The 19,760-nt window shown below is 43.3% G+C and overlaps 1 protein-coding gene across 3 annotated transcripts in view; it reads left to right on the plus strand.

The window, feature by feature from the left end:
* The first annotated feature begins 1,416 nt into the window (after nt 1–1,416).
* Fas (Fas cell surface death receptor) overlaps nt 1,417–19,760 on the plus strand; it is a 39,588-nt gene continuing 21,244 nt past the window's right edge. For all 3 annotated transcript variants that reach the window (XM_075973868.1, XM_075973866.1, XM_075973867.1), the window contains exon 1: nt 1,417–1,523. In XM_075973868.1, the coding sequence (XP_075829983.1) occupies nt 1,494–1,523 (30 nt within the window). In that variant the 5' untranslated portion in view covers nt 1,417–1,493. The remainder of the gene's footprint in view (nt 1,524–19,760) is intronic.

A 19,760-nucleotide genomic window follows, 5' to 3' on the forward strand; every position in this document is an offset into this window, starting at 1 on the left:
CCTTCTGGCTCTTCTTCCTCCCCTTCCACTGGGTTCCCTGAGCTCTGAGGAGAGGGACTTGGTGGAGAGAGCTCATGTAGAGCTGAGTGTTCCTGGGTCTTTCATTTGTGGCTGTGGGGCTCTGTATTTGCTTCCATCTGCTGCAGGAGGAAGCTTCTCTGATGATGACTGAGTAAGGCCCTGATCTACGAGTGTAGCAGAATAGCGTTGGGAGTCATTTTATTGAAGCGTTTCTTTCTTTTTTTAGAGCAGTGTATTTGTGTATTTGGTTTTACCCTAGGTCCTTGGGCTGTCTAGCCTCTGACTCTTGGTCACCCAAGCAATGTCAGATACGTGTTTCATTTTGTGGAAGGGGCCGAAAGTTGAATAAGGTAGTGGTTAGTTAATCTCACAAACTTTGTACCACTAGTATATCTTGCAGGCAGAACACCATTTTGTATGTCTATATAGCTATATCTATATATGCATATATAGTTAGGATGCTTCCTCTGTTACCAGTTTTCATATCACTTCCCAAATAGCAGTTCATTTTAGCTGTCTCCCTCTCTATTTCCTCAATTCTCCTTCTCTCCCCTCCCAATTTGATCCCTCTCCGCCCAGCTATAACTATCTGTTCTATTTCTCTTTCCTGATAAGATCTATCCTCCCTCCCCTGGCCTCCAGTCCCTCACTCTATACCTAACCTCTGCGGCTCTACGGCTTCTAGTTTGGTTATCATTGTCTTAATCACAGCTGTGTGATTGACCATCAGTCATCTAGGTTTGTTCTCCACTTGGGAAATGCAACCAAGATGGGCTTTCCCTCATGATCCCACAGCCCAGTATCTCTACCTTCTATTTGGTGATTGTCACTCCAGGCACTAATCATGGACTCTGTGGAAGGACCCTGCCTCATCAGGATTCCAGTGTCTGCACCTCTGCTATGGTTATTACCGTTCTGTCCACTCTCCAACTGGTCCAGGAGCCTCAACAGTCCAGTCACTGACAAAGTACCGAAGGCTGAGGGAGGGCAGGTTGGTCTTCGTCTCCAGCAGTTATTCAAGGTCCAATTCCCTCAGGAGTTCTTTCCAGGGTTCAACGGCAAAAGGAGCAAAAGGCTCTCACTTGAACTGAGGCCGTGTCTGTGGAAGCACCCAGGATGGGGGAATGCCCGGTTGTGCAATCAACCCCTTCTCTAACTACTCCTCACTCCCTCCCCGCCCCAGTGAGTCGATGAATCAGTGGATTTTCCCCGACCCCAGAAGACTTCCTTCCAAACTCAGGGGCTTTACATAGGTTGTGTCTGGTCCCTCAGAAAACTGACATACAGGTGTTCAAAGCGATTTCTGCGGAGAGCTCAGGGAAGCCGTTTGAGAACTACATTCAGGCACGCCAGGGGCGGGGCCCAGGCAAAGTACAGTCCCAGAGACAGAGGGGGTGGGGACTGCCCGCGTAAGTGACTCAACCCTGCTGAGAGGTGGAGACTTAGGCTGGCTTTCCCTCACAGGCACAGAAATGCTATGGATCTGGGCTGTCCTCTCTCTGGTAAGCTTCGGGACGCTTGGGATGTGGGACGCTGCCCATTGTGGACCACCGCGCCGAAATCCAGATGGGGCTAGCATGGCATGACGGCCACCCCGTTCCGTCCAGATGTTCAGAAAGGCAGGGGAGCTGCTTTCTTTCTTGGCTCAGTGCTGAATCCTGGGCTCAGACCCTACAGCTCGAGCGCTTTTTTTTTTCTGGCAAGAGTATGGGTGGGGTACGACCAGAGCTTGGTGCTGGCCGAGTCTTCAATGGCTTTGGCATGGCTGGAGAGGGACTCGGGCCGAGAGATATGCCCAGGCAGAGATCCATGTTGTGGCCGGAGAGGGGTTCCCCCCGAGCCTGTGTGGCACGAGTGGACTTGGCACTTCTGACAATTGGTTCAAACGGGAAAGTGAGTCGACTCTGGGCTGTGGTTACAACCCAGGAGTCAGAAGGCACCATTTCTGAAAGTAACTTTAAGAAAGTAACTTTAAGGAAGTTACTTTGGATTAATAAACCTAATACGTCTCTGAAGATTTGTTTACGTTCTTGTGACAACACGGAAAAAACAAGCAAACCAATTTTCTTCCCTTCCGGGAATTCACGTGTGAAACTGAGGGTGACTGGACTACTGGCTATTTTTATGTTGTTGTTTTGCCCTGTTTCTTCTCTCACTTGCATTTTGCTAGCGCTCCACGGCAAGTTTGTCCCGGTAACCCTTGGGCTCTGGGTCTCAGCCTGGTGTCTGCAGCAGGCACAGAAATAAGAACCCTACGGTCCTTCTCCAATCCAGAAGAGTCCCCTAGGGGCTCAGAGGAGCTAGCTTGATCATGGCCAATCAAAGGGATTCTACCTGGGACGGGGGGAGGGGCTCACCCTGTTCTGAGTTTAGACAAACTGTCTTATTGGGACCCTAAAAACTCCGAAGTACAATGATCTGAAATCGGTTTTCACGGCAGCAGAGAAGGGAGGAAGACCACCTCTGCCCAGCCTCTGCTCGCTTTTACAAGTGGAAATGAAGTTCAGAGAGCTTAAACACCGCAGAGATAGTACAGCTGTTTGGTGGCAGCGCTGATCTGGAACTCAGCTTTAAAGCCAAGGCACAAGCAGTTTGTGTATAAACTGAAGACATGCCTACTTCATGGCATGGTTAAGGGGAAGTTTTCTTACTATAGATGAGAGAAAGAGAGAGAGAGAGAGAGAGAGAGAGAGAGAGAGAGAGAGAGAGAGAGAGAGAGAGAGAGAGAGAACAGCCAGAGGTCTGGAGTGTATAGAGAAAGAAGTAGACTGAACATAGCCAGTAGACAGGACATGCCCAGAGCTCTTGTGAGACAGGGGAGAACAGCAGAAGATAGAGAATAGAGAAAACCTAGTGGGAGAAGCAGGAACTGAACATTGAGAGAAGAGAGAGAACAGCAGGATCATCAGGGAGGGAAGCCTGTGAGCTGGAGGGAGTTTAGGGTAGGGGAGAAGATGAGAGGAGCTAGGATGTTACTTTGTGTAACAGGCAGATACCTTGTCCTTGGCAGGGTGTGCCAAAAATTAGAATCTGCGAAGGCCTTTTTCTAGCTACTTTTCGACAACCTGATCTACTGACTCCTCTCTCTGCCCTAGACCACGTTGATCTACCCCTGGAAGGGACATACGAGAACAGCGGTCTGCATGAAGGTTTCCCATCTCTAGTTTTTCTTGATTCTAAGTCCCTGCTTGGAACTGATGAGGACTGTGTATCCTCGGTTAGCAAACTTATCTGTGAGGGGCTCAAGTTCTGACTGACAGTGCAACTGTTGTCAGCCTCGGTGGCCTTTCTCGGGGACCACACCAGGTACTCTAACAGCAGCTGGGGTGCTGAGGACTAGACAGAGTTCCCTTCCAGACAGATCCCAGGTTCTGGGCAGGGGTCTTCTGTATCTAAACCAAGACTCCTGCCTGGAACTGGTGGGCAGGGCCAGAGGTGAGTGATGGCAGGACCCGCTTCACAGATCAACGCCGGTCTACGGCTTGGCGGACTTCCTGTGCTGTAAGTGTGCTATAGATTTTTAAATTATCAACGGTTTTTGTTACAAATTTTAAGTTAACTTTTTGTTACAGATTTTACAAGATTTTTTTTTAATTTTTTTAACCACACCCAGTGAATTTACAAATCCTGAGATACAGGAAGTTTCGAGAAGGGGAGTATGAGTAAAGGAACAATGAGCCGTACTGGGAACAGCTTATGTTTCGGCTGTTTTAGAGCACAGAGTGTCTTTTCCTGTGTTATTCTGTTTTGCTGCCCTTCTTCGGGTCACAAAGGCAAGTGACCCTACCTGACCCAAGACAGATTTTGTAGGAAACTTTTCATTCTTACACCTGGAGAGGAAGGCCATAACCGAACTCCGGAACTGAATTCTTTTTAAATAAAGCAGAATAGCATTTGACAATATTTAAATATTATCCATATACACAGGGCATTTGATTCTCTGTAAAACTGAATTTAGTCATCAGAGGGAAAGACTAGAGAAGACAGAACAAAGATGGCTCAGACATAAGAGCAGAGAAGGCTTAGAACTAAGAGATTTTTTTTTTGAGAGTGGAGAGCAGAGAAACTTTATGGATAAGAGATTTGGAGATCGTTTGTGCAGTGGCAGAAGTTGTTACAATGTGTGAAAATTTGGAAATCTAGTGTGCCACATTTAGCCATTGAGATGTACTGAGGTCAAGCCATTTGCAGTGAGACAATGAGATTTAATGGAATCTCTGAGTTTGTGGAAGAAAAGAGATGAGAGAAGAGGTGAAGGGGAGGGAGGGGCATTCTGAATGGGAAGAGGAGAGAGAGAGAGAGAAAGAGAGAGAGAGAGAGAGAGAGAGAGAGAGAGAAGAGAAGAGAGAGAGAGAGAGAGAGAGAGAGAGAGAGAGAGAGAGAGAGAGAGAGAGAGGAGATTCTTTAGAAACACAGTGAAGAGCAGGTAGGAAAGATGTAAGGAAACTCCACCAGCGGGAAGATTCCCTTATCTTAGAGGCCCAGGAGAGCATGGAAATATGCCTGATGTACCTTGCAGGTCTCCAACAGTAGCCCCCAGTGAGCCAATGAGAAGTACAGAGAAAAAGTAGGAAGATCCATGGGGAGATGAGGAGAGACAAATAGTTAGCCATGGTTAGAGACAGAGTTAGCTTCAGGATGGAGTTGAGAGACAGAGCTAGCAAGGAGGGAGCTAGGATTAGAGCGAGGAGATAGACAAGAGAGACAGAGCAAGCTCCAGGAGGGAGCTGAGACCATGTCGGGAGAGGAAGGATGGAAGAGAGAAGGTGGCAAGAATTTCAATCCAGGGCATCCCCAAGTGGACTGAGAGCCTTGCCAGGGAAAAACGTCCAAAATCACAGAGAAGAGGCATCCCTTTGCATGGGTTGAGATTCCCAACAGGGAGAGAGAAGCTGCCTGACACATTAGCAGGACTTTTGTGACAGCAGTAGTCTCTAGGAACTGACAGGATAGAATAGGTAGCTCTAAGGAGAGAGCAGGCAGAGAGAAGAAGCAGCTGAAGAGGGATGCTGGGCATTAGGAGCCAGAAGAACCAAATTTTCCATATCTTAGCAGAGTCAAGTTAGCAGCTTGATTCGGAGAGGCTAGGCACCTTGGAAAGGGGTCTCTGTGTGCCCTGTTGGGCAACTGATGCATAAAATGATGACATGACCGATTCATAGTATGGTTAGGGAAAGGTTTTTTAATTGTAGATAGGAGAGAAAGAACAGTCAGAGGCATCTGGAAGAGTCAAGAGCAGAGAGAAAGAAGTAGACAGCCTGGCCAGCAGTCTGGATATGGCCTGGGTTACTTGGGAGAAAGGGGGAGAATAACAGAAGGGAGGGGATAGAGAAAGGACAGCCAGAGAAGCAGGAGCAGAGGGGGCAGCACACAGCAGGCATAGCAGGGCTATAAGAAGAATGAGTGCTGTGGGGAGGGAAGCCCACGAGCTGGAGGGAGTTGAGGGTAGGAGAGGAGGTGAGGAGCCAGGATGCTAACAGGGCACTTGTGACCCCAGCATGCACTGTGACACACTGGTAGGCCTTCTGCCAGAGGTAAGGGAAATTGGCTCTTTTTGACTGCCTTTTTAGCCAACTGCCAGAAATCCTTATATAGTCCAGATTGAACTCATTTATGGATATTTGTACTGCCTTTTGGAGTTTGAGGAATTGAAGTGTTTTGGGTTTTTTTTGTTGTTGTTTTTTGTTTTGGAATAGACAGTTTGCTGGTTGCATCTGATATCCAGAATATACTAAGAGCAGAATGGTAAAAGTTTTTCTACCTGGCACCTTATGAAGGAGTGGAAAAAATCCCTTTGATTCTTTAAGAAGTAGTGTATCATATTTGACCTCCAAAAATGTCTTTAGGTTGTCTTAAGATTCTCCCCACTGCAAACTCCATGGTGATCCATTGCTGCAGTGGGGGTGACTTGGAAACAACCTCAGTTCTTAGAGCTTTGCCAAAAGCCTGGAGCTGTGCTCAACTTAGGTATAATCGTGTCTTTATCACAGATGTTTGCCTCAAGAAGCCAGGAAACAGCCTAAAGAATGCACACAATACATGTATGCACATGTTAATATTTACACACACCTTAGTACATAAATATTAGAGTTAAGAATAATTTGTTGTTTTTATGATTTATGGCCTAGGAAATTAAAATTTACTAAATAATGTTATAAAGGCAGAGGAGTAACAAATTTGTAATAATAACCCTGTCACCTATAATCATTGCTGCATTTCATAGTGTCTCCAATCCATCACATGAGACTCCCAAGTTTCCTTACTTAGAGCCTGGACTTGTCCAACATCAAGCCCCCATTATTCTAGCCTTGTATCACTCCGTGTTTCTCCTAAAATATGCCTCCCGTGTAATAGGGCTTTCTTGGTTGTAGCATAAGTGAAATAGAGGCAGAGTGAATTGGAACAGAAAAGGAAGTTTGGTTAAATACAGGGAATTTTCAAGCAGTAGATTTGGAAATGGGTTTTCTTTTTCTCCCTTCCCCAAGTCCTTCTGTCTTCAGCACCATTTACAGACACAGCAACTAGCCCCTTCTTTGCCTCTCTTTCTTCTCTCTACTTCTTAGAGACCCCTTTTCTTGTCATAGTTTCTGGGAATTTTCTTTGTACAATAAGTAAGTCTGAAGTCCCCAAACCTTCACAAATTTTCAGAGGTAATAGAAAGGCAGTCTATTTTTATTTTACACCGTGTGTGTTATGAGTCCTGTGTGCATGCATGTGTGTGTGCAGTGTGCGTGTGCTTGTGTGTTGTGTGTGTGTGTTATGAAGTGGTACAGGTTTTTAAAGGTTTCATCCCGCCCTATTTAGGAATGTGACGAATTATTTACTAGACAACCACTTTCCTCTTATTTCTGAGAGCAGTTGTTAAAACTGATGGTTGAAGAAAATGGGAGGCGATTTAGAAGAGAACAGCACTTTTACAAGTTGTCTTACAGAAAAATCATAAACCGTGTGTTTTTGTTTTGTTTTGAAAGGGTGGACAAAGACAGCTGCTTCATTTATAACTTAATTATTTCCTTTAAAACAACTCTACAAACATGAAATATTTTTTCCATTTTTTAGAAGGCCTTTATTTATCCCACAAGGGACTTGAAAGTTTTATGAATGCAATAACTAGACTAAATACAAATCAAAGCCTTAACAAGGGTGGAAAATTTTAAGCTTTGTGGGTTCTGGCACATTGGATTTGAGCTCTTGTGTTTGCAAGGCAAGCACTTTCCCAACTAAGTTGCCCTCTCAACCCAAAGCAAGCGTTTTTAAATCATGGTCAGACTGTAAAACCAGAATCAACTCGGAAGCCATCAGCATCTCTCACCAGCTGCAGTTAACAGACAGAATGTCTCCTACCGTCCCTGTCAACAATAGATAGAACTACAACCTTCAGAGCAGATGGAGACTTAAATGGAGAAAAATAATTTTTATTCTGACTCTGAAATTACAGGAGAGTCAAAAGTGAAAAAGAGCTGATGAACCAGGGTTTGGTTCTGTCTCACTGAGAGTGAACGGTCTCAGGGTCGGAGTGCCAGTGTGTCAAGACAACGTTCTGATGGCCTGGGCATGCTCATGGGGAGTCTGACCATCACAATCCAATTGCCATTTGGAGAGAATCACAGTTTTTCTGAATTAGAAACTTGAATAAGGAAATCCCCCGAGAAAAGCCCCTTTTAGCTTGTATGCTTTGGGTGAATTATCTTGGTTCCAAAAGTCCCTTACCAAGCACATGTTTTACATTACGGACCAGAGACAACTTACTGAAAAGTAACAAAAAGCATGTGGTTTAAGACGGCAATAAAATAATGCAATAAAAAGTAACTTGGAACAAAGTTTAGGATAATGAATCCGTCTCTTCTTCTTTTTGAGTAGATAAATTCTTAAAAATTGCCCAAACAGAATGAAATTTAACGTAAATACTGAAAAATATTACTCATCTTTTTTTTTATAAATCAGCCTTATAGTTTCTGAGTCGTATCCACACAGGTACATAATTAAATGTTTAATCATTGTAATGTATGGTCGGCTCCTTGATACTTTCTATGTAGATTAACCTGTGTGTATTTCTGTGTAATTATGATAATTGCATAATTTTGATATTTTATAGAGAGGTAATTTATTAAAAGAGCTTGGATTACCATAATTTTGCTTACTAATCTTATAATTTATAAATAAGTGTCTCTTGGGTCTAAGAAGTAGCTCAGGGATAGTGTTTCCAGCATATGCCAGGCTCTGAGGTTGATCCCATCACCCTAAATAAAATAAACAAATAAATACAATCCATAAAAAAGAAAATAGTGGATAGAAGTGCCTTACAGCCCAAGTTGGGGCCTCGGACTCCAAAAAGTGTAAAAGAGAACAATTTTGTAGATTGCCTTCTGACCTCCACTTGTGCAGGTACACACACACACACACACACACACACACACACACGTTGATATAAGTACCATAGCCTCTAGTTTTGTATTATCTTTTCTTTGGGAGCACATGTGAGTGTGTTTGTATAATTCATCAAAGCAGAAAGAAAACTCATTTACCCGCCATTCTGTTACCCCACAAAACCCTTGCTCTCAAGTAGAAGAAAGGGGCTTGGAAGCTGCCTCCGTCAGGAAGACTGCCAGCTACGCAAGCAAGAAGTTGCTGCTATATGATGAGCAGCCTTTCTTTTTTTAAAAAGGAGATGAGCAGGCCGTACTCTCTAATAACTACTCCTGTTCCTGCCACACAGCCTAGTCACCCCGCAGTCATGGCAGTAGACACAGTTGGCTCAAACAATTGTTTAAGGCCCGCTCAGTGGAGGTGCATTGCTGGGGTCTCTGTGACCACAGTGGCCAGCATAGTAACAATCCACGGGAGGCAAGAAGGCAGTCCACGTTGGTCCACACTTTGAGAATCTGACTCTGAGTAATTTATTTTAAGCACATTTAAGGATAGCAAAAATTCAATGAAAACTTTTCTCGTGATAATCAATTCAATCCTGTGTGCACAATAAAGCTCAAGATATGACTACATTGAAACATCTTTGAAAAGCACAGGTGACATACTCCAGAAAGATGGGCTCCACGGATCAACTACATGTGACACCTTTCAGAAAAACAGCTTTTTATAGATTGACTATCTCACAATAAAGGTCTGGTGTGGGCTTTAACACAGAACAAAGCATGTGATGCAATGTGTGGTGTGTGTGTGTGTGTGTGTGTGTGTGTGTGTGTGTGTGTGATGGTACTTGTAATGGTCAATGACAACTTGTCAGCTCTCTGCTTTCTGTCGAAACAATGCAATAAAGAAATAGTCTACACGTTGTTCTAGACTTGACTTTGTTTAGCACACACAGTGTTGATGTATAAAATACATATCCATGAATTTATACATTTATTTCTATTGCTAGTTGAAACCATTTAATTTTAGATATTTTCGATGTCTGTTGGAAAACAGATCTGGGCTAGTATAGCAGTTCTTGATTCCCCTGGAGCTTAGTCCCAGCTTGCTCCTGGATCCAGGTACAACACTTTAGCCCAACAAGTCCAGTCCCATTCAAAGGTCTTGATTCTCTGGGTTGCTGCTAAGCCCTAAACATTTTTATCAAAATGAACCATGTATGATTCTGGTATTTGTTAGAAGTTTTATATATTACTTGATGAATTTTATGTATATCAGGGTTTCTCAGAACCATCTCCTTTTCTTTTCTCTTCTTTCTTCTATCCTTCCTTCTCTCCTTCCCTCCCTTCCTCCTTTTCTACCTCCTCTCTCTCTCTCTCTCTCTCTCTCTCTCTCTCTCTCTCTCTCTCTCTCTCTCTCTCTCCCTGACCATTCAAGGTGAGAACTCCTTCAGCTGTGATATGTTCCCAGGTTTATATGTGCTGTTGATGTTTTCAGCTCAGGAGTGTGAGAGAAGGGACAGGCTGCAGTTCTGCATTTATGTTAGTGTCCTAGGCCTGGTATAACCAGGTCCCAGTGCAGGATAGCTTGAACAGTTTCTCACAGTTCTCCTCTCAGGACATCTAAGCTCACACTGATGGGGTCATCTCCTTCTGAGGGCTATGAAGGGTCTGTTCAGGCCTCTGTTTTTCACTTACAAATGGCCCTTGTCTCTTTCTGTCTTCTTGTCATCTCCCTCTATCTATGAGCACTCACATTTCCTCATAAAAGAACACCAGCTGTCTTAGTCGCTGTTCTATTACTGTAAAGAGACACCATGGAAAGGTACACAGGCAGACATGGTGCTGGAGAAGTAGCTGAGAGTTCTACATCTCCATCCACGGGCAGCAAGAAGAGAGACACCGGGCCTGGTCTTGAAACCGCTAAGCACACCCCAGTGACACAATTCCTCCAACAAGGCCACACCTCCAAATCCTTCTCAAACAGTGCCACTCCTATGTGACTAAGCATTCAAGTATAGGAGCCTATTGGGGGGGGGGGTGTCTTTCTTATTCAAACCATCACACCAGTTAAATTGGATTAGGACTCACTCTACTAAACTCAGCCAAACCATTTCTGAAATGGCTCTATCTCAAAATGTGACCTTGTTTTAAAGAGCTGTGGGGGTTAGAACATTAATGCAAGACTTTGCGGTGGGTGGACGGTGCAGCTACATCAATTTTGGATCAACAAGCAGCATGAGGTTGCACCAGTCACTGTAACATTTTACCAGAGAGGGGTTTGGTTGAATCACCCTTCAGGTCCTTTCTGCTCTAAAATGATAAATCCACAGAGAGAGGGATGTTAAATAAAATTGCAAAACCAGTGAGTTACCAAACTGTGGTTCAGTATCAGAGAGCTTAGGAATTATCTGGAAGCTTTGCTAATATAGACAACTTCAACATATTTTCTCGTTTTCTGTTTCTGCCATTCATTCAAATTAACCTCAACTCCCACTTCCCAAAACCTCTTGTTTAAATTCTGAAAAACAAATTTCATAGTATATAAAGGGACACTGCTTACCCTAGGGACCATGTTTTCCCCCATCTATTTGAGCTTTCGAGTTAAAATGCACACTTTCAAACTGAGTTGTCTATCTTTCAGATAATTTCATCAACATGCATTTAAATGACTTTAGAAGCATTCTGTTCTACTATTGTGTTCACATATTAGGGCCACAAAAATATTTACATAATAAGGCAAATTTACCAAGGTATGGTACAAAGATAAAGCAGTATTACAGACAATTTAAAAGCAAACTTCTAAATCATGTATGTAAAAAAATACAAATCTTTTCTAGTACTTTCCCAAGCATAGCACAGTCTCTATGGATAACTAGAAGTGTCACATTTACCTTCCTTCCTTCCTTCCTTCCTTCCTTTCTTCCTTTCTTTCTTCCTTCCTTCCTTCCTTCCTTCCTTCCTTCCTTCCTTCCTTCCTTCCTTTCTTCCCAAAAAATAAAAATAAAATACCCAACTCACAGAAGACAGTCAGTTCACACTTCTCCAGGTAGCAAAGCAATTTTTTGGAAAATATATTTACTTATTCCCAGTTCTAGAGAAGCCCGAGCATTAACTTCTAAGTCACGTTTCCTGACTGTCTCGTGGCTGTCCCAGTGACTCAGGGTGCATTTTCCACAGGGACCTGTTAGAACATGGGTAAGAAGGCATCCTTTTATAGTAAGTCTTCTTAAAGAAAGATACCAGAGACTCTTTGGAAATACACCAATACAGCTTACCCCGAACCGCCGTTGCAAGTTGGCAGTGACTTAAGTGACAGAGCTTCCAATCAGGTCAACAGTTCCTTTCAGTATACCTCGAAAGAGCCTCCTTCCTTTCTGTCCAGTCTGCTTCAATAAGATAGACTTTCCCTCATGATGAATCAAAGCTGATAGTTCAAGGGATAACATAGCAGGTCTCAGAGTCTCAGAGGACCAGGGAGAGGGAAACAGTCCTGAACACACTAAGCTGAGGAGATAGGATCAACTAAACAAAGGTTGTATTTAGGATGCTTCATTCAGTAAACTGATAGGACTGCCATCAAAACCAGAAGACAAAATATTGACTTTTTATGAAGGATCAAATGCTGCTCACTTAAACACTCAAAATATGTCTTTGATATATTAGGTGGTTCCTGTTATAGATTCACTACCATTATCACCCAGGCTCCTAATCTTAGCAGAGAACACAAACCAGAAATCACTGCAGAGCTGTAGATACAGTCTTGCTACCACCAAATCTTTTCATTCACAATTACGCAATAAACTCATACTCTCAGCAATCAGCATTATTCATAATTTGATGTGTGTTAAGAGCATTTCTTGTTGATGTTCTTTTGCTTGCTTGTTTGTCTTTGCTTCTTGTTTTTTTCCCTTTCTCTCTTCTTTTTGGGCAGTGTCTCTATATGTCAGGGCCAGGCTAGCATCAAACTTATGATCCCTCTGCCTCCACTTCCCTAGGAGCTGGGATTATATGTCTGAACTATGATTGGCCCAGGCATCCCTTTATTCCTCTTCTTCCCACCTTTCCATCTTCAGTTTCTAGCCTCTCGTCTCGTTAAGGGAGCATTTTCCTGTAGTAACTGTGCACTATGGCCTCATTGAAAAAGACGCCCTGTGAGTTTGGCTTTTTATTTCATTTATTACCTTCCATGGTGCAAAGGCTTTACTGTGTCATTACAAACTGTATTAAGTCTGATGCCAGCATCAGTATCAGTATCAGAACCGAACACTGACTGAGCCAGGCATCTGGCAACTCATTCTTGCCATTTAGAGGACTGACGTTTTTCAACACCTAACACCTCCCCCACCCCACCGCTTCTACTTAAAAACATCTTTTCCTGTTTGTTTTGAACCTGAGAACGGGGGGGGGGGGGGGGGGGGGGGGGAGTGCTTTCTTCTCTTTCTGTCTTTTTAAAATCTACTTCAGCCTCAAGATTAGTTGCCATTTTATCCTCGGCACCAGCTTTACCAGGAGGCCCAAGGTCTTTAAGGGGACAATTTCTTTCAGTCACTCAGGAGTCACTCTGCTTGTCGTTGCCCTATTGCTTCTTGAGTACCATCACTCCTTTCCTGGGACGGTGTGGTGAGCCTGTCCTAGCGGTGATATGGTGATATGGGGCAGGTGCTGGGTCTTGTGGGTGTACTCACTCCTGTAGCATGTCTTCTGTTTGAGAGCTTGAGAACATCTGGAAAACAGTTCCTTACGATGCCGAGGGACAAGGAAATGCCTAGTGGTCTCTGCTTCTCATCATCTGATAACAGGGACAGATGCTCACAATCCTTTCTTCTGGGGACAAATGTGAAGACTCAGGTGTCCACATTCCAGATCCACATCTGTGCCAGACACTGCATCATAGCCATGGTTGTTCATCCAAATGCTGCCCCACCTGGATGGAGGACAAGCAAACTGAGGTGGACTGACAAGCTTCACCCTCCCTGCTAACCCCAGCCCTGGCTTTAGTGGTCCTTCTACAGGGCTCTGCCTCCGCCCCTGCCCCCAGGCTGGATGCTTGAGGGTAACTTTTGGGTCCAAGAGAAACCCTTTCCAAATCCTTCTTTCTCCCAGCGTGTTTTGAAGGATGCACATAAAACTAACCTGCTGAGTTTTGTTCAGAATTGTCTGAAAAGAATTGTTCCTGTGCCCAAATGAAGCAAAAGTGACTAAGGAAATCCTCACAAACAAGCAGGAGGGCCCAGCCCAGATTTGGAGCCCAAGTGCCAGGCTGGAGTCCTTTGTTCATCACTGCTAAATTTGGGTTTCTGGGAAAGTCATTTCTCAAGCGCTGAGCTCTGCTTCAGCTCCAGCTAAGTCAGGATGAGTCTTATGAGTGTTTTACTATAACTGAAGAGGTAGTAGATGTTAATGAATTTTGTAAAAAAGGGCCAGGGGTGTCATGCGGGAGCGTAAGTAAGTGTGTGGGGGGAGGGGGGGCTCTCACATTACATGGTCACAAGGAATTCAGGAAAAAAGAGAGACTGTATCTAAAAACCAGAGAGAGAGAGAGAGAGAGAGAGAGAGAGAGAGAGAGAGAGAGAGAGAGAGAGAGAGAGAGAGAGACAAAATTTCTGGTTTTCAGGGAATATTAAAATTTGTAGGTAATGAAACATTCAACTTGATAGTAATTTTAAAAGATTTATTTTATTTTTAGTTGTATGTAGGTGAGTGGACGTGTGGACATGAGTGCAGAGGTGCCCATGGAGACCAGAGGAGGGCAGCACAATTCCCGATACTGAAGTTACAGGGGCCCGTGAGCTGCTGCACTTAGATAGTGGGACCCAAGCTCTGGTCCATGGCAAGAGCAGTGCTTGTATCTTACTGCTGACCTGTCTTTATCATGAAGGAGGCTCACTGTTAAAATCTGGCTTGAAGCTGAGCAGACACCATGATGCCTTTCTAGTTGACATTCCAGGCTTGTTTGCGAATGCAGCATGAGATACATGATCCCTCTATGGCTGTGAGTACCAAAGGGATTCTTTCCTAGGCCAGGAGCCCTAGAAAGCCAGTCGTGAATATGACTGTCCCTTATACATCATTAGGTCTGTAACTTTTCACTGGCCTTCTTTTTATATTTTATTAAAAAATTTTTTCTTTTTTATTTGACATATTTTGATTGTATTTCCCTCTTCCAGATCCTCCCCATTTCCCTACACACCCAACTCTATGATCTCTCTCTCTTAAAAACAAACAAAACCAAAACCGAAACCAAACAAGAAGAACCTCCCACAAAAAAACACAAAAATGAAAATTAAAACAAATAAGCGAAGAAGAAGAAGAAGAAGAAGAAGAAGAAGAAGAAGAAGAAGAAGAAGAAGAAGAAGAAGAAGAAGAAGAAGAAGAAGAAGAAGAAGAAGAAGAAGAAGGGGAAGAAAACAAAATAAATGCCCAAGTTGAACAAGAAGCCACAAAAAGTATGGAGTTCATTTTGTGCTAGCTAACTAGTCCTGGGCTTAAAACCTGCCCTCGAATGTGGCTGAGAAACTCAGCAACACTCTGTCTTAGAAAACTGATTTCCCCTTTGCCAGTGGTATCAATTGCAAACAGCTTCTTGGTTAAGGGTGGGAGTCAGTGTCACTTCCTTCTCTCAGTGATGGGACTCCATCTGTTTTAAACCTGTGCGGATCTTTGTGTGTGCTGCCTCAGTCTCTGTGAGTTCATAGTTCATCACTCCTGTTGTGTCTGGAAGACGCTGATTCCTTGAAGCTACCCACATCCTCTGGCTCTAACAATCTTTCTGCCTCCTCTTCCACATAGGTCTCTGGGCCTCAAGGAACAGGGTTTGATAAAGATATCACATTTAGGACTAAGTGCTCTAAAGTATCTCACTCTCTGAACATTGTCCAGTCATGGGTCTCTGTATTAATTCCCATCTCCTGCAAGAAGAAGCTTCTCTGATGAGGCACTGACCAATAGGTATAGCAATAAAGCATTAAGAGTCATTTGATTCTTATTTACCTTTAGCAGAGTAATATTAGTAGGTTTTCCCCTACCTGAAATCACTTTTTCTTAATGAATATGCCCCAAGTCCTCAAATTCCTTATGCCTCTTAGCTCCCTTTACTTATTTGTATAGTAGGATTTCTCCCTGACAAACATATTGCATTTTTTTCTTTCTTCAGTATTTCTTCTCTGGAGATAGTTCATATTTATGTCAGCTTACACCGAGAGCATTGGTCAGGCATTCTTCATGTGTCCTAAGATGAACATTCATTCAAACTGATACGCTCTGAGTAAAGTAGCTACCCCTTCATATTGTAAGTGGATCTCGATCAGTTTGTTGAGTGCTTTAATAAACAAACACCGGCCTGTTTAGCTCCTTAGTAAGACAGATTTCTGCCCCCAGACTGCCTTGGGACTTGAGATGCAGATTTTCTGGTTGGTGACTTATGCATTTGATCTGAGGGCTGACACAGCCAGTTCTTTAAACCCAATAGCGCCATCCATCTGCATGTGCTCACAGACACTTTCCCAGTGATAGATTTCCATTTCCCTGGTGACAAATGCATTCACTTCTATATAAACAAGGCTAGAAGAGAGAATTTATCTTTCTTTCCACTGGCTAGTTCTCAGGCATCTACCAGACAATGCATGACACACGGTAGGTACACAACACTGCCTTTGTTTACATAATACTTTTTTCAGTAGACCGTAATACCAAGGCTTCTCTTGCTTTAAAATATCTTACTTAGGAAGATGGGTATTTAACTAACTTGTATTTCCCTTGTTCCCTTCCTGTCATTTGGCATAATTTACCTACTTTTCCCATCTTTAACTTTTTTAATATTTTTTTTCTGTTTCTCAAAAACAAAAAACAGTTAAACATTTAGATTTGTGTAGGATTCCTGCCCTATTCTCCAGTCTCTACCTAAACTATTTCAGTTAGATCACTGTGTTAGGAATATTAAACTAGCCTTTCCACCGATGCAAATAATTCTAATCAGACCAAATCAGACCAAATAAAAGATGCCCATGTTTAGTGCAGTGCTCCTGGGTGGCACCGGGAAAGCATGGCAAAGGGGAGAGAGAGAGAGAGAGAGAGAGAGAGAGAGAGAGAGAGAGAGAGAGAGAGAGAGAGAGAGAGAGAGAAGGGAAGACCACTCAAAACCCGGAGACCATGTGTACATTCTATGGGGAGCAGTTTAAAGTGGTCTTGACCTTCACTGGGGAGGGATCACCATTTGGCGGGCTTTCTTGGAGGTGGAATTTGGACTAAGACACTAAGTCTGCTCCCAGGGGAGGGGGCTTGAGGTGGAGTTCCTGCCCAGTATTCCAAAGATGGGTGCCAGGGGCTGGGATGAGGCCCCGGACTATAATATTCCAAACTCTTCATATAAAGGAGTGTTAGGGAGCTGGGGTGATGCTTTTGACCAAACACATTGCATTCAGCAAAGATGAGGTTTTAAATGCCAACATTTATAAATGCAAAGTGTGGAGTGTGGCTTGCCTCACCTCTGGAAACAGTCAGGATAGGCACTTCAGACCATCTTTTGGGCACCTGACATGGTTCGTTGATGTTGTCGGAAATAAGGAACATTTCCTGAAGAAATCAACTCTGTGATTTCTGATAGGAGGTTGCCACAGGGACAGCTCTAGAGATTGTAGTCTCTTTACTCATCTTGATTACGGATTTTACATTTCTCAGATTCTGAATGTAGTTTGGAAGATGATTTCCTGCCCTTGGTCCTCGGAAAGTACTCAGACTTGCTAGGCCAGTTTGCTACGAGTTTGTAAGTGGGCTACATTCCCAGTCCTCCTTTAGAAACAACAAGAGCCAACCTTTTATCTTGAGATGGTCTCATAAAGTTTCCAAGCTGGCACTGAATTCACTTCGTAGCCCAGTAGACCTTGAACGTGAGGCCTCCGAATCCCTAGTAACTTGGGTGAAGTAGGGGCGAGAGGTACAATTCTTTTAGAAATCCCCAAATGGCATAATATATGTATCCTTTTCTGGGAGAGGTATTGATGGCACAATCCATAAATGTTTGGATTTCTGTCCTTCTGTTTCGCCTACTTCACCGTTCATGCTAGGAACTGAGGACCTGCACATATAGTTTCTCTCAGATGTTGGTTAAAATTTTCATACCAAGGACAAGCTCTAGATCCACAGGGCACATGCACATATACACACTTGGGCGTGAAGCTTGAGTGCTTTACGTTTGTCTGTTTGGGCTAGCCCCAGCCCTACAAATGCCCTCTCTCTGACTTTCAATCTGTGTCATTTTCTTGTTTTTACTGAAAAGCCAGAACTGATAGAAAAGAAAAGCAAGTTTGACTCAACACCAACGTTACTCTTCACAGCAGCCCACATAGCCGAAGACAGAAAGGAATCACCCCTCCTCTGGTAGTCGTTTTGACTCAGTTTTGATTATTGTTGCCAGTAGGATTTATTGATTGCTTCTAGCCCCTGAGGTATTTTCCTGATTAGAGAATTCTCCACCTTCTTGTATCAAATCCCCCCATGTGTAGATAATGAATATGTGTGGAAGTTGAAGGCTAACATTGGTATCTCCTGCAATGAGTCTTCACCCTATTTTCTTAAGAGAAGCTTTTTTCACTGCACCTGGGCACCTACTGATTCACCTAGGGGAGCTGGACCACAGGCCCCAGGAATCACCCTGTCTCCATTTCCCCAGTGCTGGGACAGGGCCTCTTTACGTGGGGTTTGGAGGGTCCAACTCGAGTCTTCATGGTTGTATCACAAGCACCTACCAACTGAGCCATCATCTGCCAGTCCAAGTTTGAGAATTTCTATGTGTTGCTAATTCCTGAAATACCAAACTGAATAATTCATCACTCCTTGACCAACATGAGTTTGACAGAGAGTGAAGAGTCATAAAAATTTCAATGACTTTTGTGCAAAACCTCTCTTATTTGAACAATTGATCCTTTGGTATATTTCCAAATAAGTTACTATTCCCTAGTGTCCCCAGTTCTGTCACCATAGCTGATGTCCTGCCTGATGGATACAGTCTGAAAGAGGACCAGCACACAATCTTTGGTTACTGAGAAAGCAAGAGACAGATATTGCCTTTCTGAAAAGAAAAGTTGATGCCATTAAGTATAGTTTCTGTAAGCTTTCATATTAAAAATGTCTTAGAAAAAGAGACAGATTTGAGTGTTTTTTGTTTGTTTGTTTTGTTTTGTTGTTGTTTTGTTATTTGAGACAGGGTTTCTCTGTAGCTTTGGGGCCTGTCCTGGAACTAACTCTTGTAGACCAGGCTGGCCTTGAACTCATAGAGATCTGCCTAGTTCTGCCTCCTGAGTGCTGGGTTTAAAGGTGAACACCACCACTGCCCAGCTTGAGTGTGTTTTAAAAGCAGTAGATTGTGGGTGGAACTTGGTGTCCAGTAACATGCTTGACATCCATGAGGTCCTGGGTTCAATCCTCAGCACTGCAAAAGTGAAAAAAAAAGTCACACAAATGAACTCTGAGACATCCCTGCATATTATTTTACTTTAAAGCAAAATTCATATGCAAATCTGCCTTTGGGAACTTACCTATTTTCCATTAACAGTTGATTGTATTTATATTTATGTTATCAGAACTTGACTTAACAATTGTCTGTTGGGTTGCGTTGGCAATACTTTGGGGGCAATGCCAGCATATTTAGGCTCAAGGCTTCTCCTCCTTGCAGCAGGTTCTATGTCCTTTACAGATAGTTGTTCAAGCATGCAAGTCAGTCATGTCCTATGTTAAGTTCACTCACCTCTGAGTACAAGGGAAAGAACACTGTACGAGGAGATGGAAAATTCTAGACGCATTCTAACTATACCTTTCAGTGGTGAGAAACTCCTGACAAGTCAAATGTGTTCTGATATTTTGATGTCACTATTAGAAATTTACATGTCAGAGAAGCATCTTAAGACACATCTATCCCAGAAGAAAATCCAGTCCACTTCACTGCTTCCTTACTGCTTCTTCAGTCAGAGGTTCCATGGTACCCTGTGACCTGAAGGGGTCATAGACTTTACTGATGAGGAAGGACAGGCTGAGAGGGACTTGAGGATTCTATGGCAGTGACTAAAGATAATTAAATTCTCTTGGCTCAGAAACACCAAAACAGCTAACCACACAAACAGCTCCCACTCCATCATGTACCAGGAAACCCTAGAAAATGATCTTGAGAAAACCCAATTCAGAAGTAGTAGCTCAAAGAATCTAATGATTGATAACGCTCTCTATACATCATCCATAGAAGGAGTGACATACATTTATGTTTAGAGGGCCTTAGCCTTCTCTTTCTGTGAAGAGACACCATGACCATGGCAACACTTACAAAGGAAAGCATTTACTTAGGGCCGGCTTACAGTTCAGAGGTTTAGTTCACTGTCATTA

The sequence above is a fragment of the Microtus pennsylvanicus genome, chromosome 5 (assembly GCF_037038515.1).
Source record: "Microtus pennsylvanicus isolate mMicPen1 chromosome 5, mMicPen1.hap1, whole genome shotgun sequence".
Classification (NCBI taxonomy): domain Eukaryota; kingdom Metazoa; phylum Chordata; class Mammalia; order Rodentia; family Cricetidae; genus Microtus; species Microtus pennsylvanicus.